At 41.6% G+C, this 27,418-nt stretch overlaps 1 protein-coding gene across 1 annotated transcript in view; it reads right to left on the reverse strand.

The window, feature by feature from the left end:
- The window catches only part of PRKCB (protein kinase C beta), a 396,523-nt gene that overhangs the window by 35,223 nt on the left and 333,882 nt on the right, over window positions 1-27,418 (reverse strand). Inside the window, exons 14-18 of the mRNA XM_027771796.1 lie at window positions 17,593-17,684; window positions 15,875-15,937; window positions 9,311-9,449; window positions 3,740-3,820; window positions 3,356-3,463 (exon numbers count right to left, since the gene is read on the reverse strand). Coding sequence (XP_027627597.1) covers window positions 3,356-3,463; window positions 3,740-3,820; window positions 9,311-9,449; window positions 15,875-15,937; window positions 17,593-17,684 — 483 coding nt within the window. The remainder of the gene's footprint in view (window positions 1-3,355; window positions 3,464-3,739; window positions 3,821-9,310; window positions 9,450-15,874; window positions 15,938-17,592; window positions 17,685-27,418) is intronic.

Consider the following 27,418-nt stretch of genomic DNA (forward strand, 5'->3'; position numbering starts at 1 on the left):
AATGGCAATCCAAGTAAAGTTCAACTAATTTTTTTGGGGGGGTGGCATGGTACAAAAGAGAGGCTTTAATGGGATGAACCCACAAAAGACGATATCAGCTGGAAGGGTGACTGTTTTCAAAACCCTAGCTCAATTTCCGTCTAAGCAGGAGGATGCCAAGCGAAGAAAATCCACCGCAGAAACATCAGCACTAATTCGAAGTCTCTGCCCAGTTCCTGCACTCTGCTCTGATGTGCCTGAAGCCATGTAGACAGCTGGATTTAATCACTGTTCCGATCTGTGATCACCTCCCAGACGCATCCCCTGAGGCCTGCAGTTCAGGAGGAAGCATTTGGCTGTTCACTTGAGCATCATCCCTTCTCTGGAGCATCAGCCTTGAAGAAAGAGCCCATATCAGACTCAGCCCACTCAACTCAGAAAGGTCCTCACACCCAAGAGTAAGAAAGTCACCTCAGTTAATCTCTAAGGTTATGGGTCCTGAATTAATAGAAAACTGCTCTACCAGGGAAACAGCTAATTGGAGCTGAAGCTGAATGCAGCTGACCTGGAAAAGCCTCTCTCTCCATGACCCACTTAGAACCCTGCCGTCTGGGCAGAGCGAGCTTGTGAAAGGGAAGACCCTGTGCTTGTATTGAGGACCTACTATGTGCCACCACTGTCTAAAAAATCTTTCTCTTGTGTTACTCCATTTAATGCGCTCAAAAACTCTGTTCAATGGGTTCTATTTTTCTGTGTTTAGAGATAAACAGAAACCCAGGGATGCAAAGAACTGGCTTAACACCACACACCTAGAAAGTGGAAGGGTCAAGATTTGCAAAGGATCTCTTGATCTCCCAAATTTCCCACTTGTAAAATTTCTTCAGCAAAGGATGCAAACTCAAATTTCAAGAAGGGCCTGGCATGTAACACAGTAGTGCCAGCATTAGTAATGCCATGGGTCCCCTTACCCAAGGTCTGAGGTCCGCAGTTAACTGAACCATCAACCATGGTCCAAAAATATGTAAGTGGACTATACTAAAGTATTTTGAGAGACTACACTCACTTCACTTTTGTTACAGCATATTGTTATAATTGTTCTATTTTGTTATTGATTATTCTAGTTAATCTTACCATGCCTAATTTACTAGTTAAACTTTACTAAAGATACATAGGTATACAAAAAACATGGTATGTATAGGGCGGATCTATCCATAGTTTCAGGCATCCACTGGGCATCTTAGAACATATCCCCCTTGGATAAAAGTGGACTGTCGTTGTAATTATAATAGCCCAAAGGTTTCGGAGCAGAATGACAGGCTCTAGTTTATAGGTTAACTCATTAACCATTAAAGAACCTCGTATGTATGCTCTTATTATCCCCGGCCTACAGGTGAGGTCACAGAACTTGCCCATGGTCAGAGTTAACAATGCCTGGGCTAATTTTGAATCCAGATGGAATTAGGCCAAAGGGATTTCTGCAAATTAAAGCGGGCACATGGTTTCCGATCAGCTCACTGATGCTCTGCAGGAATGACAGGCCAACATGGCAAGATCTGACTTTTTCAAGAGAAACTGGAAAGTTGAATATTTATGAGAAATCTCCTGATCTTTCAACATCAGAAATTTTTAAAATTTTATTTAACTTTATTATTATTATTTTAATATTTCCAGAGAGAGAGAGAAAGAGAAATACACACACAGAAAGAGAGAGAGATGAGAGAGAAAGTGAGAAAGCAAGCCCCCAGGTCCAAGAACCATGGTCAGTCATGTGGGAGGGAGTCCAATGCCCTTCACCACCCTGCCACCTGCCAGCCCCTTAACATTGGAAATTTGTAAAGAAACTGAAAGTTCAATGTCTGATCTCCTCCCCATCCCCTTTTCCCCCAGGTAAAATGTTTGCAGGGGTCTACACTGGTCTTAGTCTGCCCTCTTTTTACCTATAGGCTTGGCTTAAGCTCCTAATGAACCTCTGGGTCTCCACTCTCTTCTCTACATTTTTCCTTCTTCTGCTTCGTATCCTCAAAATATTTAAACCAATCACTTTAAGATGGTAGAGACTGAGAATAACCCACATGTGGTTTCCCAGAGACATGAGCATCTTAATGTACATAGCTGAAACACAAAGCTTAGATGATTCACCGTGAGTAGGAACTTAGGCAGCATCACAAAGTACTTTTAAGCTGAGAGGTCAGTCCAGCTATTACAAACTGGGCCAAGCTTCAGGTTGCTGGCTGAGCTGCCCAGCTCTCCTTTACATGAGCCAGCTTATATGACATCTGACTGTTAGAAGAACAAGCCTGGGCAGGGCATTGACAATCTGCAAACATCCTCAAACCTAGGACCGGCTACCTGGCTTATTCAGACACACAGATGGAGCCCAGAGTTAAGACACAGCCATGTTCTAACCACGAAAATGCACCTGCACTGCTGACTGGTGAGAGCAAATAGTTTATAGATGCATCACGCTCAGATCATATTCTTGGAGAAGCTCACAGCATTCCTGTCACCCTTTGGTCAGAGTTGAAACATTACTTCATTTGGACAGTACATATAATGGCAGTAAATTAATGGAGCCCCTTTCAAAATACTGATGCCCAGACTTACTCTCTGGGGTGAGGCTGAGGTCTGTGGATTTTGAGAAAGCACTTCAGGTTATCTTAGTACTTCCTAAGGTGGGGACCACTGATCTCTAGGGTCCTCGTTTAGGTCACTGTAAGCATGTCCTGGCCCAATACATGATGCATACCAAACAACCCTTACTCATAAATATGTGCCCTGCTTTCTTCACAGGTGCAGTTCACATAAACAGCAGGTGTGTCAGTGTGTGTGCCCTGCCAGACGTTCGTGTGTATATAGGAGTGGGAGTGGAGAAGAGCAACGGTTTGTGGACACTGAATTTGGGCCACCACATCTACAGAATCCCTTAAACTGGATGCTACCTGATATGTTTTTAGAATAAAACTCAAACACTCTTGGTATTAACCAAACACTTATGCAGCACAGTAGGACAAGGTAGGCCCTGTTGTGCTGAAGAACTCTGGTGGCCCACTCCATGGGATCTAGCTCTTTGGCAAAGTACTCATGCTGCCTAGCCCACTCATTCAATAAGCATTCCCCTGTGCTGGTCTAGAGGCTACACCCTGGCCAACAGCAAGACACCATTACAAGAACTTCTACACTGTTTCTGTACAAATTAGGAAAAAGAGCTCTCTTTCCTCTGAGAGGTAGCAGCTCCATGCCAGGGCTCTTGCATTGGCATATGGGGTGAGGATGCTATTTAGACTTCACTTCACCCTTAAGGAACATCCTTGAGCAGGGCACAACCTGCATCTTGTATGTGGTGGTCCTGGCTTCATGCTTTAAGACGCTTACTCACCCCTTTGCAAATGGCCACAGCTTCCTTGGACATGGACTTTGGATAAGCCACATTGTGTTCCATAATGGACTGGAAGAGTTCATCCTCATCCTCCCCTTCAAAGGGTGCCTATGGGATAGAGAGTAGGGTAGGAGAAGAATCCCTGCCTGAACCCTCCCCCAAACTGCCCCAAACCAGCAAGCCCTCCCCCAGAGAGCTTACAGTGCAGCTACACTCCAGGGCTTTCAAGAAGAGGAGAAATGGCCAACAGCCCTGGATAACTGGCCAGGTAAGTCATAGGGTTCATATTTATGAGCTGTTGCCAAGCTGACACTTTGTTTCAAAGAAACCATGTGGATGGGTGTGCAGGAGGACTTTTTTACAAATAACTTAAAACTCAATTACCTGCCCAGCCAACATTTCATACAGCAGAACTCCGAATGCCCACCAATCCACAGACTTCCCATAGGGCTGATAAGCAATTATCTGGAAAACAGAAAATAATCCATCAGGAGGCTCGAAGTTCATGTTGTAGCAGGAGATTACAATAACAGTGCATCTTTACTAGGGCACAAGGTGGAGGGAGAGTTCTTTGGCAAGTCACGGCCTATGGTGAAGGGTTGTAATGGCTGTCACAGCCCCAGATGTCTCAAAGACTAGACAGGAAGAACAACCCAGCTATACTTTTTTTAAGTTTATTCATTTAGTTCCTCCATGAGAGACACATAGAGGTGTCCTCAACAGGGTCCTCACACCATGACCCACACCCAGTCTCAGCCAATCTGGATCATGGCACGAGTATGCATGCCTGGCATGCCCAGGGAGTTCCTGAGCTGGGACATGAACCAGGGTCATGGGGCTCAAAAAGGTCACAGAAAATTCATATTATGAAAAAACTGCATGGATGTCCGAATTTTTTGCAGCAAAATAAACTCATATGCTAATTCTATTTTTCCATGAAAAATAGATGTCCTCTTATATCTGCATGGGGTTTTGTGAGGATAAGATTCTAAGGGCTCACACAAATTATGCCCTCAAAATGTCATCTATTTACTAGAATGTTCTCTAATTCAGTTAGTGTTGTTTCACTCAATAAAAGTATCTAAGCAAACTTGGCTAGAAGGCAAATGTCTGTTTCTCAAATTCTTTCTCCTCTAAGATTAGCAATGCAGAGATGTTGGTCAAAGGATACAAGATCTCAGTTAGATAGGAAGAATAAGCTCAAGAGATTTATTATACAATATGGTGACTGTAGTTAATAACATTTGTACTCTTGAAAACTGCTGAGAGTAGATTTTAAGTGTTCTTTACAAAAAAATAAGTATGAAGGGACTTCACAATGTTCATGGAAAACTGGAATTAGAGTGCAAGTTTATTTTCAGTGCAAAAATTTTTTGAAATCCGTGTATAGATTTTTTCTCTTTCTTTTTGTTTAATACATATTTTCTACGAATTCTTTAAAACTCCTCACATATGAGGTAATGCAAAAATCAGTATCAATTAATTTGACTTAGCTATTCCACAATATACACATATTTCAAAACTTGTGGTACACAGTAAATATATACACTCTTATTGGTCAATTATAAAGGAAAGGTACTTAGAAGAAAGGCAATCATAAGACACTAGAGGGAAAGCTTTTCATGAGGACACTTATTGAAAGTGTTTTCACACTTGTAAACTACGTCATGTGTTCTTCCATCCTCATAACAACCCAACAAATTAATCCTTTTATAAAGGAAAATAGAGCCTAGGGAGATAAAAGGAGTCGCTAGAGGTGATGTGATGAGTTATAGCAAAGCCTGACCTGCAGCTTGTTCCTCCCATGGGTGGGTTGGAGGAGGATGCAACTCACCAGCAGAACTCGGGGCTTTTTGTGCTCACAGGCCTTGTCACCCACAGGAACTTCTGGAGTTTTTGTTTGTTTTTGTAGTATCATTATTATTTTGCTTAATAAAATAATTGGACCTGTTTGTGGGGTACCTTGTAATTCTTTTTAGTACACAAATACTATGTGGGGACCAGCAGTTGGCGTAATGGCTATGTCGCTAGACTCCCATGTAGCCAACAGCGGTTTGAATCCTGGACCCGGTGGCTTAAACTCCCCCCGGCCGCGTGTGTGTGCATGCCCAAGATCCCAAGAGGAGAATGGAGAAGGGATTGTGGCGTGGCCATCTGCCCTGGGGGTGATTTCTTGCTTTCTGTCTCTCTGTCTCTCTCTGTCTTTCTGGAGAGCAAATATGCCCCTAGAGCAAAAACTTCTCAAAAAAAAAAAAAACACAAAATCCAAAATCCAAAAACAAAAACAAATAGTATGTGTAATGATTAAATCAGGGTAATTATTAGGTCATTGGGAAAGTCAGGATACATTTTTTGCATAGAAAAATAGCATATCATCATCTCAAACCTTTGTCATTACTTTGTGTTTGGAACATTTAAAATCCTCTTTTAGTTCATCTGAAATATATAATAAAGGATTGTTAACTGTAGTTACCTTGCTGTACATGTAAGACTAGTTACGTGTTCCTCTTATCAAATAGTACGTTTGTGTATCTTAGCCCAGGGGTCCCCAATCCCTAGGCCATAGACCAGTATCGGTCCATGATCTGTGAGGAACAGGCCACATAGAAAGAGCTGAGTGTCAGGCGAGTTGGCAAAGCATCGTGTGTGTTTACAGCCACTCCCCATCGCTCATGTTACTGCCCGAGCTCCACTTCCTGTCACATCGGCAGTGACATTAGCTTCTCATAGGAGCCTGCCTATAAGACCATTTAGTTGCAGGGAGACTCCCATGGATTCAGCATTATGGTGAGTTGTACAAGTATTTCATCATATATTATACTGTAATAATAATAGAAATAAAGTGCACAATAAATGTAATGCACTTGAATCATTCTTAATCCCCACCACCCACCCCAACTGCTCTGGTCCATGGAAAAATTGTCTTCCATAAAACCAGTCTCAGGTGCCAAAAACGTTAAGGTCCACTGAATTAACCAACATCTCTCTATCCCCCGCATCTCCCTAGACTTCCCGGCCTCTCTTAATCACTATTCTACTCTCCATTTCTGTGAAGTCATTTTGTAATTTCTTCTATGACTGAAAGCATGCAGCATTTCTCTTTCTGTGCCTGGGTTATTTACATAATGTCCTCCAGGATTTGCCCATGTTGCCTCAAAATGAAAGCGTTTACTTCTTTTTAATCATTGAATAGTATTCAATTGTGTGCATGTGTGTCTGTATCTCACAATTTCTTTATCCATTTGTCCATTGATGGACACGGCTTCATACCACATCTTGGCTACTATGAATAGTGCTGCAATCAACATCGGGGTACAACACCTTTATGACGTTCTGATTTCCTTTCCTTTAGACATACAGCTTGTAGTAGTATTGCTGGATTATATGGCAGTTCTGTCTTTGCTGTTTGGAAAACCGTGGATCCTGGGCCCCACCTTGCAGTGATACCAATTCAATTGATGTAGGAAGAGCCTGGGAATCCTATATTTTAAAACCTCCCCTGTGACTCTAAAGTGCAGCTAGAGTTGAGAACCAGAGATGACCAGATTCCTAGCACATCAAGGAATTGTGTTATAGATTGTGTCTGATAGCCTAATTAATTAACAAAATGATAGTAAATCAAAGTAGGCCCCATAGGGAAAATTCTGCTGGACCCTAATAAAAAATTAATTTTTAAAAAGAATTGTTTTATTTTTACTTAACTAATACACAGATACATTTACTTTGTGAAAAATATAAATAGCATCAAATGGGGGACCAGCAGTTAACGTAATGGCTATGTCACTGGACTCCCACGTAGTTGACCACATTTCGCGTCCCGGACCCGGTGGCTTGAAACGCACATCGGGCACGTGTGCATGCGTGCCCAAGATCCTGAGAGGAGAATGGAGGAGAAGGGATTGTGGTGTGGCCATCCCCCCTGGGGGGGTGATTTCTCGCTTTCTATCTTTCTGTCTCTCTCTGTCTGTCTGGTGAGTGCACGTGCCCTATAGCAAAAACCTCTAAAAAAAATAGCATCAAATGGAATAAAATTTCTCTTTAACAAGCCCTTATTCTCAAAGGCAAACATTATAAAATAAAGGCAGTCCATATGGGAGATGGATGGTGGTGCAGAAGTAAACCTTGGTGCTCTGCAAAGTAGACCGACATGAGAAGGTTGCTAGTTTGAATCTGAAGAGCTCCCTGAGTATGCCAGGCATGTGTGTGCCCATGATTTGGGCTGGCTGAGGCTGGGGGTGGGTCATGGCATCGCCCTGTGATAGTGCTGTGTCTTTCTCTATCTCTCTCACTCATGGAACAAATGAATAAACTTTTTTAAAAAATCGACCTGTGATCTTTCAGATTTGCATGTTTTTTGTTTTTGTTTTTGCCTTTTTGAGAGAATTTTGCTATAGGGTGTGTGTGCTCACCAGAGAGACAGAGGTAGAGAGATAGAAAGCAAGAAATCACCCCTCAGGGGAGATGGCCATGCTGCAATCCCCTCTCCTCCACACTCCTCTTGGAACTTTGGGCATGCACGCACGCATGTACCCAGCAGGAGTTTCAAGCCACTGGATCTGGGACCCGAACCACAGTGGACTATGTGAAAGTCCAGTGCCTTAACCACTGTACCACCTGTTAGCTCGCAGATTTCTATGTTTTAAGTGCACAAATACATATTCATAGAAAACATGTAGTGGCAGTCTATGTATCATTGTTCTTTTCCATAAGTGATATCCTATTGTATTTATCATTTTATACCATGTTTTTTTTCTCTTAACAATATGTCTTGAAAATATTTTCATATCTATCTGTATCTATTTCTCTATATAACTCTATCATTTGAATTTGTAGTATTTCGTGCTGTAAATCAACCACAGTTTATTGTGCACTCCCCCACTGAGGAACATTGCCTCAAGTTAGCATATCATATAGATATACTTAGACCTTTCTAAGGCCTGAAGAGGATTCCTAATATGAATGCAGCATATTTTAATGAATCCTTCCTTTATTGATAGTCATTGAAGTTCTCTATTTTTCATTATTGAGAAACAGTCCTGAAATAAAGGAAACACTTTGAACACATATTCTCCCACCCTTGTGTGTATGTGTGCCTGTGAATATGTGTGTGGGGGGTGTAAACTAGGTTCTAGAACAGGAACTCTTCAGTACCAGAGCGTGTGGGTTTTGGATTTATGCCAAGTTATCTCGTTACATGGGGCCTCCCATCACCATTGTTACATGTCGAGTGCCTAACAGTCAAGAAAAGAGAAATTCTAGAATGTCTATTTCCCAGATTCTTTGCCACACCTTCAGTTTCTTTCCTCAAAAGCCAGGAACAGATTGCTGAATGCTACCTTTCCAAGCACCAATTCAAAGAAAAAGAAATTGGTCACCTGGCACAAAGTACGTGCTGTGTCACAGTGGGAAGACTGACCATTTGCTGACCATTTCCTCCGGGATGGGAAGAGAAATACTAGAGATAAACCCTCACCTTTTTATGTATATCTTAACCACAGGAAGAAAAACTTGAGTCTTTCAGGGTTCATAATAACTAGTATATACATAGTACACAGACCCTGTGTCATATGTCAGCTCAGAGAATCTGGTTTCTCTGCCTCTGTCAACAAACCTTTTGACGTCGTAATTAGGAGGCATCACATGGCCCAGAGCCATAGCAGCTTGACAAAGAATTTTACTGATGTGTGTTGGAAGAGTCTTTTGAGTTTTATTTAAAATTTCTCCCAAACCTTGATGTATTTTAGGCCTGAGCTTCTAGATGTGTGCTAAGTTAATTTGCATGTGTGAGCTCAAGGGAATGATTTAGCGTAGAGGATAAGGACCAGCCTGGGGTTCACTTGCCAGGTACCACCCTCGACCCCTCCCAGGTTTTATGGGGCCATCTGGAGAGCAGGGTGGAGGGGGAGTTCACATCATGCAGAACAGATGTGCGAGAGGGGTCCTGTCAGCTCTCACCTCAGGTGCAATGTAGTCTGGAGTGCCACAGAATGTCTTGGTTGTCACCCCATCCCAGATGTTTTCCTTACACATGCCAAAATCAGCAATCTTGATGTGCCCCTCAGAATCCAGCATCACGTTGTCAAGTTTTAGGTCACTGCAGCAGACCAGAATGAAAGGAATTCATTAAAAGCTATTTATTTCAAGTCAACCAACAGCCACTCATTATGCAGGAAACACTTTGCTAGATGTAGTGGCAGCACCGCAGGGGGTCTAAACCAGCCCTTGTCCTCCAACAGCTTACAATCTGGCAGGGAGATAGAAAGGGGTCCCGGAGCGTCTGTGCTTCTCGTTTCCTTCAAAGCCAACTGTGCCAAGTGTCTCATGAGGACACAATGAGACAGCAGCTCGGAGAAGAAAGAGATCCACACAAAGTTAAACAAAGGACAGAGCATCCACTGAAGCTTCTTGTACCCAGAAGAATTCCAAGAGTTGACCTTTAAAACTTAAGAACCTTGTATATTTTTTAAGAAGAAATATTTGTTAATAAAATTATTATTTTTTAATATTGCTGAAGATCATAAAGGAAAAAAACTGATTGAGAGAAACTTATTAAACTCTAAGTGTTTCAAGCTCTCCGGGGCCACTTCCTAGGACATGACCCAGAAATTTCCAAGAGCTTTTTCAATAAAAAAGTATTTGCTGCACACCTAGTATATGCAGGTACTGTGCCTGGAGCTAAGTATATAGCTGTGAACAAGAAAAATGAGCATCTGGCTCTTACATTAAATTCCAGGGTAGGAAAAGAGACTACTGATAAATATTCAAATCTACAAATGTGATTATTATAGATTCTGATGAGTGGTGTGAAGAAAAAAAAGGGGAGATAATGAGGTAGTAATTAGGAGAGGTCACTTTGCACAAGCTATTGGGTCATTGGAAACATCATAACATATTTTTCTTTGTTTTTCTAAGCAAACATATGTCATGGCTTTTCCAACAATGCAATATTAGCAAGGACCTGTCTAAGGCAGGGACATCTGAGCTTTAACCTAAAGGATATGTGCTGTGCTCTTATTCTTTTATTTCTATCTGTGTCGATGAAGAGAGCTGCATGGTTTGGAGAACACTTGCGTGTCTCCATCATATAGGACTGCTTCAATATCTACACCTTTTCCCCCTCCCTAAACATCTACTACACTGTCAACACATTTCAGAGGAGAGTAGGGATGGTCTATAGATCATCTTAATTGAAGATGAGGATATCCAGCTTCCTGAGAGTTGAGGGGATCCTGCTCAATTCAGACTCTTTTCTCCCAAATCTTGGCTGTGGAGATCTGCCTGTCCTAGCATATTGTGATGACAGCATCCTACTGCTTTGAGAACCAATCTTCCTCAACTCTTAAGCCATGTAATGTGGGTGGCACTGGCCCTAACTCCTGGCTCCAGGAGTGGTCATGTGGACCTGAACTAGCCAGTGAAAACATTTTCTCCTACTGGTCACAGTGATTGTTTCAGGAATGGACAAGCAACAACCCATTCTGGGTCAATCAAAGTCATGAAGTATCAGCCCTTGCACTTTCATTGGTACTGTAGAAAAGAGATGAGCTCATTTTATGCTGAGATTGCTCAGATGGTAGGATGTAAGTCTAGAAGCTTACATTTGCCCAAGATGGGCAAAATGAAGCTGTACAGATAAATCAGAACCTAGAGGAAAAGTGATAAAGTGAACTTTCATAGTATAAGTTGAGCACCTGCATCCAATCCTGGCCTAAAGTCAGATCTGCCCTTGGTTATGATAGCCAAAAATACTTGTTTTAACTAAAGTTAGTTTGAATTGAGTTGCTGTCATCACTGCCAACAAAAAGAATACTCCTGGAGAGAATACTCTCTTATCTGTCTGTGAGGTCTCCCTTTCAAGGGGAGAATAAACTGTACCCACGATTTGCCAGTAGCCACATTCCACTCTCTTCAGCACTGTCCATGGTACTATCCACAGCCAGTCTTCATACCTATCTATAAGCCATGGAGTTCTCTGAATGCAACATGGGAACTTACTCTAACTGGACTTTTCAGTAACGTGCTTCACCCACACATAGTAGGTTTACAGTAGTTTCACTGATAGTGGCACATGACATTCCCTTCACTTGACCACATGCCCAGAAACAAATAGCTGGGTCAACTAGGGAAGTGATAAAATATGCATTTATTATAGAAAGGGATTTTCGAATGCCAAGAGGCAGAAGATGTTCAGAGTACTACCACAGAGCACTGTTGATATTTCACTGTATTCTTTTGTTCCATGTAATAAATCTTTATATCTGATTCATAAAGGGGGTTGGAGCAATTGTTTTCATTTACAGAATTCCATCAAATTTAAAACCAACACATTCCAGACATGGCATCAACAAATCAGGCACTAACTTTGATAGAAAGGATCTTTGGTCCTCCCCATACTCAATATCCCTAGCCATGTTCCTCAGAGAGAAACATAATCTAACATAATTTCTCATCCTCTTGGCTTAAGAACTATTCAATTACCTAAAGATCTAAATAGCCAGAGTGATTTATGACATTTTAAAAGACCTTACAACCAGAACCAGCAGGTGGCATAATGATTATGTCATAGGACTCCCACATACTCGATCGCAGTTTCAGTCCCGGACCTGGTAACTTAAAACATACACAGAGTGCATGTGTGTGCTTGCCCAGAATCCCAAGAGGAGAATGCAGGGACTGTGGCATGGTCATGCCCCTGGGGGTGATTTCTCACTTTCTGCCTCTCTGTCTCTCTCTGTCTCTCCAGCGAGTGCAAGTGCCCAATAGAAAAAAAAAATCTCTCTTTCAAAAAAAAAAAAATTACCTTACTACCATGAAGGCAATCTCTACGAAATTTAAACCATACGTCTTTTATCATTCTTTTCATACAGCTTTCATTTGATTATCAATTTTAAGAACTGTCTCAATCAAGCTTCTTGACAACAGAACCAAATCTGATGAGTTTTACTTGAAAAGGAATTCATAAGGGGATATTGGTGAGGTCATGGAATCGCTAAGGAGAACCAGATTGGGAGGCTACACAGCCAGAAATAATGCTCAATTATGACACAGAGCTCATCCATTAAAGATGCTACTGCCACTGCCACTGGACACAAATGTCCCTGTTCCATGAAGTCCTAATGCTTCTTCATTTGTCCATCCAGTCGGGATTTGGAGCATACACATACATGTGCCAATGTGTTTGTCAAGCCACCCAGGCTGGGATTTGAACTGCACAGTCAGCAATGTGGAATCTGACTTTCTTAACCATTAGGCCATGGGACTAGTTCTGCTTTGTCATTAACACAGTCTCTATGTATGTTACTGCTAAGAACCTCTTCTTTTGCCTCTGGAAACTAGCTGAAGCTGGTGACTACGGCCACTCTCAATCTACAGTCTCTGCTCCCTTGCTCACTAGTTTCTGATTCAAGGTCTTGGGTGAGTGTGACTGAATGGTAGAGACTGGTTTTTGTGCTTGCTCTCACTACAGGAAAGCTATAATGTGAAGATCTGGCATTTCCAATGCTCATAGTAGAAGATGGACTCTGTTCTTTCACACACACACACACACACACACACACACACACGGTTAAAAGACTGATAAATATCTCTTTAAAATCTCCATTAAAAGTGGAAAATGAAAAGGGGAATTTGCAGATAGGTTAGGAGAAAGAACTTTGGAGTAGATATGATCTTAGCACCTGACTTGCTAATCTTTGGGTTTTATGGCTTGACTGGCCAATGGCTTGGATCCATGGATTTCAGATCCCAATCCAGTCCCTTGCTAGGCTGGAAATTATTCCTGTATACTGATTTGGTTAACCAGAATTGGTTAACCTCTCCTGATTTCTACCCTGAGACTGTATTTTCTTCTAATAAACTTGTACCATATTAGATCTCAAGAACTCAGTTGAGTTCTAGAGGGGGCACATCCTGCACAGGAGTGAGGTCCTAATGTCACCACATCAGGGGAAAACATATAAAATATAAAATTATCTATGACCCATGCTTCTTTGGTTAAGTACCAGCTGAAGTTAGTGGCTTGAATTTACAGGGTCATATCATATGGAAGATAATGTATACCTTTTCAATATCAGAATTAGATTCAGCACAAAAAAATACTTTCACTATGAGAATCAAAAGGAAAACTGAGGGAAGAAAATGATTCACATGTCCTTTCTCATGCTCACATAGTATTATAGTTTAGATTATGGTTTGTCCCCCAACAGTTCATGTTTTGGAACACAGTGTTGGGAGGTGGTGATGTTTAGTGGACAGTGATTGGCTCCTGGTGATTGCAACATGGAGATAACACTCGTGTGATTAGTTTAATGATGTCTTGTGAGACCAGTGAGTTCCAGTTCTCATGAGGAGAGTTAGTTCTCTGTAGGCAGTTCATTTTCTCTCTCTCTCTCTCCCATCCTCTAGTGTTTCTGTTGGCCAGGCTGTAAGTCTTCCAATACTTTGCGATCTTTTAGACTTTCCAGCCACCAGACCTGAGTCCAACTGAACCTCTCTTCTCTTAAATTCACCCACTCACAGATGTTTCTGTGAGCAATGCAAATGCAAATATGATCTAGGACACAAGGTGATTCATGGTCATTAGAGACAAGCATAGGTAGAATAATCATAAGACTTAAAATTTAAATTCTTCCCTCTATTTCTATACTGTCACTAGGTTCACCCATGTGCCAGGTAAAACCATCATACCTCTATTATCAGGAGAAAGTAGAGATGGTGGAAACTCTGTGTGTTCAAGATACAATCATCCTTTTGGCACTAGATTTTTTTAAAAAACATTATTAAATATTTTATTCTATATGTTCAAAACTCAGGGGCAAGGTATGGACAAATTACATAGAGACTGTGTGAATGACAAAGGAGGACTAGTCCCATGGCCTAATGGTTAAGAAAGTCAGATCCCAGATGGCTGACTGTGTAGTTCAAATCCCAGCCTGGGTGGCTTGACAAACACATTGGCACATGTATGTGTATGCTCCAAATCTCGACTGAATGGACAAATGAAGAAGAAGAGATTGAGGTGTGACCATGCCCCATTAAAAGGTGCTTTCTCTCCTCTCTTTGCCTCTCTCTACCTCTCTTGATCTCTGTGGAGTGCACTTCCCCTTTCACAAAAACTAAAAGGAAGAGAAAGAAAGATAAATGAGATGGAATTTTCAGGTAAGCCATGGAGGCCAGAAGGAAGTGGAGAACATACATTTTAGAATTAAAAGAGAACTATAGGGCCAGCCAGAGGCATGGTGATTGAGGCAGCAGGATCCCACGAGGCCAACTGTGCAGCACTAGATTTTATATTGCCACTTCAAGAGGGGAAAAAAAAAAAAAAAAAACAACTAGGACCCTGCAGGTTTCTGGCAAGGCTCCTCACTTCCATTTTTCCATCATACCAGTACCATAGCCCACCTTCACTATCCACCTTGAAACCATGAGGGCTCATCTTTTTATGCCTGCTGGTTCCATATCCTTCAGTTGCAGCAAGAATCCCAGGATGCCCCAGAGTCACCCCTAACTTCCCACTCACTAATCATTATACCCTCTGCAGATAAGCAACCTTTCACCATCCAGCACACACCAGCCCCCTCCCCTGCTTGCTTTCTCTCCAGAGCACTTACTACTACCTAATAGACTCTATTTTTAAGACTGACGTATACGTTTCCCACTTTTAGGTAATAAGCCCCACAAAGGAGAAAGGTTTGTCTGTTTTCTTTACTACTGTATTCCCATCATCCAGAATAGTGTCAAGCAACATAGTAGGCCTTTGATAAATATTTATCAAACAAACGAAGAAATTAAATTTCTATGGTTCTTGGTAATCTTTGAATAGACCCTCACCTGTACCGAGTGCCCCATGCCCTGCCAGCCTCTCTGGCATAACAAAGCAACCCAAGCCTGCATTGGCTATGCCCTTTGCATCCATGTAGTGTGAGTGAATTGTGTACTCTGGACTCACTGACAAATAGCAGCCTCAGGCTCAATAATCTGCCTTGCATGAAATATAAAATGGTATGATTCATGCAGCTATGATCATACACTTGCTCCTCAAAAAAACAGGCAAATGCCAAGTCCTGAACTTAATCCTGTCTTTCAGGCCAGGCTACTCAGAGATCTATGTCTAAGTTGTAGTTATATAGCTAAGAAAAAAAAATTAATAAAGTATGGCCCACTACATTGTGCCAGTCAAGCTTTGTTGTTTGTTCCCCAAATGTAGGGTCCATTGGCAAGAGAAAGAGTCCTGGGGACCCAGTGGTGAGCCTCCTCCCTTTGGGGCAAACGGTCTCATGTTCGAGACGCTGAACTATCCTTGGTGAAACAGTCCATGGAGATTTTCTATATCCATACAGAGCTGCCCAAACTTTGCCAGGGCAGTGGGCGATGCTGCCTGGCAGAACACATGCCCAAGTTAGTACTGAAGGATTCCTCCCCCACCATGGATTCTAATTTTAAAAGCAGTTGAAGAAAGAGGCAGGGAAGGGGGGAACTGAGGGAGATGAGGAGACAGAAAATACAGCGGCATTCACTTACCGGTAAATGATGCCCTTGCTCTGTAAGAAGAACAGGCCGATGGCAATTTCTGCAGCATAAAATCTGAAATTAAAATGTTAAAAAAAGTGATGGAGACATTCAAGGGCACAACATGCCTGGCAACACTCAGAATTCAGTGCAACATTACACCGACATAGGGCACTGAAGTCCACCATGGAAGGGTCAGCTACATATCTCATAATGTGTTGAGAGTATGGATGGATGAAAATGTGGTTTAGAGCTTGAGAAGGCTGCCTTAAGGGCCAGGGGAGATGGACAGAAGCTTAGCAATTGTGTAGTGGGGAGAAGGCCATGGGATATGATGGATGGTGCAAAGAATGATAGTTTCAGACTCCAACAAGTTAAAATAGCTTAATATCTTAAAAATATCCACTTAGTGTCATTTCAGCATCATCTTATGTAGCCTTACTAATAATCCTATAAGGTAGGGATTACTGTTACCTCCATGCTCCTCGATGAGGAAACTGAAGCTTAGAAAGACGGTGTAACTTAGACAAGTTACTTAGCTAATTAATAACACATCTTAGATTAGAAACAGCATCTGTTTAAAGTGTGAGCTATGATAAAGACCCACCCAGAAGGAAAAAGGTTTTGTGAGAACTGAAAAGCCCAGTTATACCACATAGATCAGGCTGGATACCTATGTTCAGTGTTATGATAATATTGTCTTGTGTAACAGTAGAATAAAAGCCTGTGGTCAATGTCAGAAGAAAAACCAATGCTATGGTCTCTTTAGAACTGTGTCAAATAATACAAATTACTTGACTTGAAAGCACAGGAATAATATAAACCCTCCCAGAACACGGTGCTCAAAACCTTGGCAGGTGGGAGGAGAGGAGGCAGGCTGAACTGAACGAGAGCCATCAAGCCTCTGGAATGACAGGGTGGGGTTCTATATATGAGCTCTGGGGGCTTCTAGAGGGGAAATAAGATTCTAGCAAGCTCCCTAGGAGAGGTTATCACTGCTACTTGCTATGGCATGGCATGTCTCTGTTTACCAAGGAGGTTCTAAGCAGGAGAGTAATTTATGAGATCTGGGTTCTTAAAAGAAGAGACTCAGACTGCCTTGTGGATAGAAGGGGCCAGAATGGACTCATAATGGGAAACACATTTCCAAAACTCAGGTACCACAGACCACTGCCACTATTCAACTTGATCCTTGGAGTGAAGGCATTTGGGAGGGGGAGTGATGTAGGATAGAGGACAGGAGCAAAACAATGGGGCTCAGAATTTTGGATCAGCCTCACACTAGCTCTGTGATCTTGAACACGATGCCAAAATTCTAGGTCTCAGTTTTCTCATTTGTAAAGCAGATTGGTAATATCTAACTCCCAGAGTTGCCCTCAAGCCCATGTTTGTTAAGCACTTAGGACCTACACATAGTAAGTTCTCAATAAATATGTGTAACATTGAAATGAACATGAAACCTACAATGACATTCCCCAAGGAAGCTAGAGAATCTTCCTTAGGAGTCAGGGACAAGAATTTGAAATAAAGAAATATCTGTGATTTTTAAGCTTCAAGTTCTTAGATGATGTTAGGAAAAAGAGAAGCATTCCATATCAAGCAAAATACTTTTTCCCCCGGGTCGAATATTTCTCACAAAGTTGCATATAGAGAGTTTCGAAGTCTCTCTTTGCCTAAAAACCCAGTCTCATTTATCCCAAGGGAAAAGCATAGCACCCGATTTCACTTACACAGCATGAGGCTCTTTGAAACGGCCAACTTGCTGGATGTGGTACATGAGGTCACCTCCATTCACATACTCCATAACAAAGTACAGGCGGTCCTGGAGAACAAGAGCAAACATCAAAACCAGCACCCTGCAGCTTCATAGGTTCTAAGTGGAGAATAAGGAATAGCTAGCATCTATGATCAAAATCACCAAGATTTCCTGACAGATCGCTATTTGTCAGGCCTAATGTGCCCCCAACTAAAACACTTGTCCCTTTGGAAGTATGCAAGCAAGCACAGAGAGGACAGAAATCATTTTAAAACTCAGCAACTGCAAATTTATATGTGTTCATGTGGGACATATAATTAACACATTAATCTTGTGGCTGAATTGGTGTCATTCTTTAGGATAAGGATAATTTGAATTTAAAAAGTGGAAAGTATTAAGTAAATGGTATTCCAGATAACGGTAGCTGTGATATCTAGCCTTCATGCTGGATCCCAACGATTTTCCACTTTCTAGTGGAAAATCCTGTGTAGCACATTTCCACAATGACTAGGACTGACTTGGGTAACAAATGGGATAGTGTAAAAACAATGCATGACTTTTAGGACTAAGTCCTAAAAGATTGTACAGCTTCCAGCCTGGTTGCTCTGGGGTGAGCCAGCCACCATGTCATAAGGACACTCAAGCAGCACTATGGAAAGGTATATTTAGCAAAGAACTGAGGCCTCCTGCCAGCAGTCAGCATCAATCCCTAGACATGTGAATGAACCACATTGGAAACAGCTCCTTCTTCCCCAGTCAAGCCTTCAGATTATTGCAATCTCAACCAGTAATTTGACTGCAACTTTACTTGAGACCTCTAGAGTCACTTGTGTAGGCATTTCCCAAATTTCACTCAAACCATGTTCAGCCATGTGGGAGTCCAGCAATATAACTGCTACACCATCTGCTGATCATGGGAGTTACAATTTCTATAAAGTGTTCATAATAAATCTTATTAAGAAGGAGATTTGCGGCAAAGACTTGAGAAGGTGATGAAGGCAACTATACAAATCTAGTGCAAGAGCTTACCAGGTAAAGGAAACAGTCTGTGCAAAAGCCCTGAGACTAGGGCACGTGATGTGCTTTAGGACCATGGGGAACCAGTATGATTGGAGAAGAGAGAAGGGAGACAGGGTAGGAGAGGAAGTTACAGAAGTGATGAGGGACTCAGATCACATAAGATCTAATGACTAATACAAAGACTTTGGTTTTCACTCTAAACGAAACTAATGCATATATGACTGAAAGTTCTGTAAAACTAAGGACCATGTCAAATTGTATCAAGAACTCAGCACCAAGCCTGGCCAACAAGAGCCATCAATGCATGTTAATTCAGGGAATGAATGCATACTCCTAGAGGTAGTAGAAGTTAGAGAACCTGCAAAGCACCAGTCAGGTGGTCAAAAGGTTGGTTTGAAGCTCTGGGGCCACACTTTCTAGCTGGATAGTCTTGGGAAGATCCCTTTATATTCCTGGGCCTTGATATCTTCATTTATAAATGAAAATAATATAACAAGTCACCTCTTACAGAGTGACTGAGGGGCTTGTATAAAGTATTCACAGGGGGCCAGCAGGTAGCTGGTTGTTAAGAAGGAGACTCTGCAGCAAAGACTTGAAGGAGGTGATCATTAGTCAACAGGTAAGTGGTTAAGGCACTGGACGCCCACATTGCTGACCATGGTTAGAGTCCTGGACCTGGTGGCTTGAAACTCACACCAGGTACATGTGCGTGCGTGCCCAAGATCCCAAGAGGAGAATGGAGGAGAAAGGATTGCGATGTGGCCATCCCTCGGGGGGCGGGGAGGGGGAGGCGTGATTTCTCACTTTCTGTCTCTCTCTCTGTCCCTCTGGCGAACCCACATGCTCTGTAGCAAAAATCTCTAAAACACCAAACCAGAAAAATAAAATGCACAGAACTGCAAACTGTAAATGTGCCCACAACAAGATTATAGCCTGGCATTGCCTAGTTATCTGGTTATCTAGGCCAGAACAAAGTCAAGTTGCATCACACTTTAATTGATCATTAAATCAGTTTGGTGGCTCATGATCAATTTTTTAAAAAACAAAGAGAAAGAGAACAAAAATTATCAGCGTACCCTATAGAGAGCACTCTAAGTATTATTCTCTGAAATGTCATGTTTTGGTTGTCCTTCTATGTTGGTATGGCTGAGTCACAATGTAAACAGTGGTTTTCAATTAAAAGTTGCAAAGCTGAGGGGCTGGATGGTGGTGCAGCAGCGGCAACACAATGCTCAGTGAGGCTGACCCCCATGGGACGGCTGCATCTGGAGACCTCCCTAAGTAGGTGGGAGAGTGCATGCTGGTAAGCAAAGCTGGGGGTATATTGTGGTGTGAATACCCTGTTCCCTGTGCCTGTCTCTCACTCATGGAAGAAAGAAACCTTTTAAAAAGTTGCAAAGCTATTGTGAAGGGTTATAAAACCAGCAGAACAAGTGGTAGGGAGGTGAAGCATAGGGCAAAGTATCCATTTTTTAAATCAATACAGGATTTTACTTTTCATTCCATTACTCTGAGCTCTGGACAATTACATAACCTCTTGTTTTAGTCCTGTTGTGTTTGTAACAGAGATAGCCAGTCTACGTAATTTAGAAGGAAACAGAGGCTTATTCAACTGACCGTTTACAGGTCCAAACTCCAGGGACCAACATCTGGTGAGGCTACACATGGTGGAGGGGAGACTCTTGAGCAGAGCTGCTGTCCAGGACTTTCTGCCTGCTCTGGTCTTCTTTCCCTTCTTATAAACCTACCAGAACTCAATCATAGGCACTCTTCCCCAGTGACCTCATCACACCCAAAGTCCCATCCTAGGACACCATAGAGGGATTAAATTTTCACTTAACAATTTTATAATATAACCAAGTTCCAACACATAAACTTTTGGAGGACAACCAAATCATGGCACCTCCCTAGTTTCCATTTTCCTCTTCACCTGTAAAGTGGATGTTCTTTACCTACCCCCCAAAAGTACTAAACAAAATGACACACGTAAAGTGTCTAACATGATTTTGACCAGTAACATATTTAATTCACTATTTAAAAGTCTTCCTGGGACCAGCAGTTAGCATAATGACTATGTCGCTCGACTCCCATGTAGTCTACCGCAGCTCACGTCCCAGACCCGGTGGCTTAAAACTCATGCCAGGTGCGTGTGCGTGCATGCCCAAGATCCCAAGAGGAGAATGGAGGAGAAGGGATTGCAGCATGGCCGCAAGGAAGGAAGGCTGCAGCGTGGACATCTCACTTTCCCTCTTTGTGTCTTTCTGAATCTCTCTGGTGAGCACACACACATCCTATGCAAAACAAAACAAAACAAAAACGTCCTTACAATGCATAAAAGTTTGTCTTATATATAATAGTCATATATACATTTGTTAAAGGTGTATTGAGTGTCTAATAATTATAATAACAATAATAATGAAATAAAGCCACCATTATAGGGGCTTTATTTATTTATTTATGTGACTGTGTTTTTCTGTTTTTAATTTTTTTTTTATTTTTTTTTTTTTTTTTTTTTGCTAGCGGGCACGTGCACTCATTGACGAGAAAGAGAAAGGGAAAGTAAGAAAGCACCCCCTCCCTGGGGGACAGTCATGCTGCAATTCCTTCTCCTCCATTTTTCCTTTAGGGATTTGGGCACGCACACACATACATCCAGTATGTTTTACAAGCCATCGGGTCTGGGACTTGAACCGTGCAGTTGGCCACCTTAACCACCATGCCACCCACCAGCTGACTTGAGTTAAGTGTTTTATATAATTTGCCTCATTTTTCTCTCTAAACAACCCAATATGATGAGTATTGTCATTTTCCCTATTTTAAACATATAAAAGTTGAAGCTCAGAATGGGTCAGTAACTTGCCAATGGTTACTCAGCTGAAGAATCAGGATTTAAACCCCAGTAGTTTAGTTCCAGAGTCTACACTTGAAAACTCTCGTTATGTTGCCTCTAGTGACTACATCTTGTAAGGTTCTGAGGTAGAGGTTGTACGGATGTGTTTCCCTTCAAAGAATTTCTAGTCCAGGAGGGCAGAAGAAACTCAGCCATCTGGCCGCGCATCAACACAGAAGCTGGCAGGTTACAGGGGAAGAGCACACGTGAACCAATATGTTTTTTCTAAATGATTTTTTTTTTCTCAGACTGATACTGCTTCACCCTCTCAATATCCCTAATGAGAGGTAGAGAGGGAGGTGGAATGATCGCTTCTGTTCTGGGGGTCCAAGACCTATCAGAATTGCAGGAAAAAAAAAAAAAAAGGTCACATATAAGTTGGTAGCAGTTCTGACAGAAAGCCAGAACTCCAAACACTCAGACCCTAGCTCTTTGGGGGGGGGGGGGGGGACCCTAAGGCCCTTGGTCTTTGGGGGGGGGGGAGGGCTGATAGAAAACAAGCCTAAAAATAGCATCTGTCTTTGCTGCATGTTGAAGAGAACCAAAACACTTGCTTTTAAAAATTATTTTTAAAACTAGCAGATGGCATCGGCCACAGCAAGAGAAGTGAGGCAGAGATTTCACTTGCTTGCTGTTTGCTTGGAAGACCTCAACTTGCCCCCTAAGCTCATTAATTGGTATCCCCACATCAGGGGACAGCTCCCCTGTGGGTAATGTTTTATGGTCTGTTCCACTGCTACCATATGCGGGGAAACCCTGACACCCGTCATCTTTGAACTGAACCGAGTTTGGCTTTGGAAGAGCAGCGCCTCGGCTCTGAAATGTTATGGTTGGCATCTCACTGTCCTTTCATTTCTGAACAAACACTTAATGCCCACTCTATGCCAACCGCTATTCTATTGCCAGAGAGGCTGCTGTGAACAACCCGTGGTGCCTGATGTTAAGGATTCCCCAGACTAGTGGGGGACACCAGAGAAATTTCCAAATGGCAATGTTTCCCAAAATGGGGTAGGAGATAATTTTAGGTAGTCCCTAGATGCATATGTTTTTACCTTTATAGTTCTGTGTTCCTTTTAATGTGTATTGCGAAGAATATAGCCAAGTACTTCAAGCCCCTGATTTTATGGCTATGCATACTGGAGAGAAAGAATGAAATGCTTGAAGTCACGTAAAAGGACAGGGGCAAGATAGGGGGGGACCAGATGACTGTACTGTATGAGACCATCATCCCAGGTTTGTTATCCTCCAACCGGCTTCAAGATGTAGCCAAGTATGCCTTCTCTTCTTAAAATTTACTTGTTTAAAATGTTTTTATTAACCCACTTTTTAAAAACTTGAGCATGATTATTTAAAGCTGTAAAAATATCATATCAAAATCACAAATGGAAACTCATTGTCTGTAAAAAATTAATACATATCTGGAGTCTATCACCTCTTTGCTATATCTGGTCTGGCTTTAGTACATCGGTCTTTTAAATAACTAATTTCTAAAACAGATGCAATTTGTCCGTGTACCACCAAGTTCATCTCCCACTCTACAGTGAGGAACAGCAAAATTTGGAAAACCCTTCCGGGGCAATCTAGAGCTGATCATGAGCGGAGAGGTGAGTTTTAGAACTTTCATTGAGCTTATTTTTTTTTTTTTTTGCAAGTCATAGAATTAGGCATGAAAGGGACAAAAATGATGAATAAGACACAATCTTGCCCTTAGATAATTTGAAGTCTTGGCTAAAACAAATATACAATGAATTCAAACCATGAAAACAAAATGTAATAAAAAGAAATGGCAAGAAAGGGGACCAGCAGATGGCGTAACAGTTACGTTGCTGGACTTCCACATAGCCAACCCTGGTTTGAGTCTCAGACCCGGCAGCCTAAAACTCATGCTGGGTGTATGTGCATGCATGCCTAAGATCCCAAGAGGAGAATGGAGGAGAAGGATTGCAGTGTGGCCATCCCCCAAGGAGTGATTTCTCGCTCCCGTCTCTCTGGAGAGCACGTGTGCCCTATAGCAAAAATCTTCCTCTCATAAATAAATAAATAAAGGAAGAAAGAAATTGCGTGAAAGGCAAAGAGTAAACTACGGGGGCTTGGGCTCACTAAATGCCCCCCCCATGACCTTACATAATTATTCCCCTCTCATAACATCCTGAAGTTGAACTTCATTCCCCACTCATCTAAACAATTATTGCAAGTCCTCAAAAGATCTTTCTCATCATTATATCCAGTGGCTTTTGATTAGAGCTTATTTTCTAGACTCTAATACATGAAAATCCAGAAGTATTTCTTCAGTATTGACTCAGCTCAGCTCTCTCCTGCTTGCTCATTTTTCCAAAGAGGACTGATCACAACTCAGAGCATCAGCTCTCATCTCTTTGGGCGGATGAATCTTGACTTGTATTTCTATCCTCTCTCTGTCTCCTGAGTTCCAGGCAGCTCCAGCTGGCTACAGGATGTTTCTACGTGGGTGTTCCACTGTCAACTCCAATTAAAAGCTCAGAAAGGCAAACTCACCATCTTTCTCTTCAAACTAGCCAGTCTTCTCAACTTTAAAGTGCTTCTTCAAAATTGTCATTGTCATGATTCTTCCTTTACACTATTACCCTTGTCTTCTAAGCTTGAAGTGACTTCAGCTCATTTTAAATTCCCTTTCTCCTTTATCCCTCATATTCAATTAGTAAATAAAGAAATTAAACGTCTGTCACTGCATCATGCAAAATGGCTGGATAGAATTTGCCAAATTTGGAACATCAGTATGAGGATAATCTGATTTAAAATGATGATTAGACAGCATGTGCAGAACTCACCTGAGGTGGTGGTGGGGGTCCCTGACTGGGGCAAGGGAATTCAAAGAGACAATCTTCCAAGACAGCTGAAAGTAGAGAGTAAATGTGCCGGTGTGACTGCCAGGGGGACACCTGCTACCTTTCATTAGATACCGTGGACCGAGAAAACCAACCATGTGGGCCTCCTGTGCATCATGCTCTAAGGTGAGCTGCAGTGAGAATTGCTCTATTTAATATCCTTTAATGACTTTCCAGACTGGTCAGTACATTCATCCTACCTGTAAACTGTTCCCTTCATTGCTCAGAGTCATCTGTTTCTCTCCAAGGAGCTTGCACAATGGTATAGTTAAGAGCCTTGGCTTTGACATCAGTTAGTCCTGGGTTCAAGTCCCAGTCATACAGGATACTTACTCTGAGACCTTGGGTCAGTTACTTCAACTCTCCCTGGAGTGGGCAATAATAATAAACTACACCATGGGTTTTTGGCAAATATATAGGATGTCGCACTTTGAATCCATACAAACTCACACAGCTCTGTTCAAGTAAGTGTGTGGTTAAGAACATGGGATCACACACTTTTTTTCCTTCCATATTTTATAGCCTTAGAATCACTGTTAGAATGATGCAATTAATCCCCAACTCCACCCCATTGCTTTCCAAGACTTGCCCTTCCACCTACAGACCAAAGTTTTCAAGGGCTAGAACCACCTTTCTTGTTCTGTGGAATTCCATGGACTTTTAATTATTGAATGAATATACAAAGGAAACAATCAAGAAAGCAGAGAGAACTAGGCTGTTCTGTATGCTTGAGTTGTATTCCTGGTTGCTTCACTATACTCAAGATCCTAGGATGCTTTAGTTGACTACAACTCTGATACCAGTCAAGTCCTTACTAGCCACCTTTTAAACTCAAGATGGAACCTACAACCTCATACAAGCACTAAGTATTTCCTCCTTTTAGATACAATCTTTCTCTAAGGTTCTTGCTGAGTTAATAGTAGCTAATTACCAGTTGATTGGTCCATGAATGAACACCTGAGCCAAACTGAACCAATCAGATTCTCTTTCCTAAGAGTCTGAATTGTTACTCAGGGCATCTGATGAATAGGCAAAGAGCAAAGGGTTGGGGAAGCCATGTTTACCATGAGCAGGAAGAAACAAAGAAAGCAGGGTGAAAAATCTGGAAATATGTTCTAGTCCGTTTTAAAGGTCCAGATTCTAGTTCTTCATGAGGTCCAGGTATACTTTTGCCTTTGGAACGTTCCTTTCCAATATTTGTTTTCTCATGATCTAGTTTGGCAAGGGGAGGGGGAACCCAAATCATTACTGACTGAACAATAGCCGGTGCCTTGTATAGCCCTTAAGTCTAATCCAGAACTGATCCTGAGTTCATGAGCTACCAGGACTCCTTGGACACCACTGGGGCTCAATGGACATGCCGTCAGTACAAATGGAAATCACTTTCATCCCCTCTGTGTCCTCGTTTACATTCTGGATTGATGCTTCTCCCAGACTGCCTTGCAACTGAGTTATTGCTGGGCCATGGCAGCAAATTTGGGGAGGAAGTAACTTCTGTCCTTCAATGACTCATAAAATCTAATTCTATTTAAAAAAAAAAAAAGAGGTGCATATGTTCAATTGAAAAGAAAACAGTTAAAATAGATGTTTTGCTAAAGAAACTTAACTGCCTGTGCCCACTGGCAGTTGGGAAATTGCATGAATGTGCTGGGCTGACAATTGTCCCTGAGAAAAACTACAAAAGGATGGGAGGAGACATAATTCTTTTGTGCCTATGCAGCAAGGTGCACCCCCAGCCCGGCTGTAATAATTCAGGTAACCACCATCTACTGTTTAATATACATTATCCACCATTTCTTTTCATCCTTACTTATTACATCCACTTTAAAGATGATGAAACCAATATTCAGAGACATTAAATGTCTTCCTAGAGGTCATATGGCCGATAATAATAGATCCAATGGGGAGAATGCGCTTATTATCCCTTTGTGCTTAGATTCTAAGGCCATTTGCCTAAACTCTGTTCGCCTATGATCAATTTATCTAATAAACAATTCTCTGAAAATTCAACCCTCTTCTGAGGGCTTGTGCATCTGTCTGGATATTAATGTCATCTTGTAATGCATTTTTAAAAAAATTAACTGCTTTCTTATAGAAATAATAATAATTTAATAGTAATAATAGAATAATTTCTTTCTGAAATAATAAAATTTTTAAAAGAAGGCAATTACCCATAGCCCCCCCTAAATAAAATAAAATTTTGATTTGTCTATAACCTCTTATCATTTTTTCCATGTACATATTTGATTTTAACACATTTAGAATAATATCTTAAATAGAATTTAACATCCCACATTTTCTGTAAACATTATGCCATGCAAATTTTCAAAAGATTTTTAAAATCCAATAACAGTATATTTTTAATGTCACTTTACTTTTCTAATCGGGTTTTTAAAAATCAAATTTGCATCATTTAAATGACGAAAGTTGCTTTGTATATTGCTAAGGATTTATTTTGGTTTTATCTTCTTTTTTTTATTTAGAGAGAGATTTTTGATATAAGGAACGTGTGCTCGCTGGAGAGACAGAAAGATAGAAAGCAAAAAATCATGCCCTGGGAGGACGGCCATGCCACAATTCCTTCTCTTCCATTCTCCTCTCGGGATCTTGGGCATGCATGGACATGTGCCAGTTGTAAGTTTTAAGCCACAGGGCACGGGACTTGAACTGTGGTCTAGTCCAGCAGTGTAACCATTATGCCATCTGCTGGTCCCCTATTAATGATCTTTTATCAAACAAATTCTAAATCTCTAACAAGAAAAATATATCAAGTTTGCAGTATGTTATACTAGATTTGTCATTTTCTTAAGGATAGGTGATTCATAAAAGAGTTCGGGTCACAAAATGCAAAATGACAATCTACTCGGGCTATACCAGCCTCCTCACTGTTCCTCAAACACACAAGCATGCTCCTGCCTCGAGCAATCACAGACATTCACACTCACTCTTGTGCTGTCTGGAACATTTTGCTCTCAGATAGCCAAGTGCTTTGCTCCCTCGCTTGCTCTGGTCTCTGCTCAAATGTC

This window comes from Tupaia chinensis, unplaced genomic scaffold (assembly GCF_000334495.1).
Source record: "Tupaia chinensis unplaced genomic scaffold, TupChi_1.0 Scaffold000231_2, whole genome shotgun sequence".
In the NCBI taxonomy this organism is placed as follows: Eukaryota; Metazoa; Chordata; class Mammalia; order Scandentia; family Tupaiidae; genus Tupaia; species Tupaia belangeri.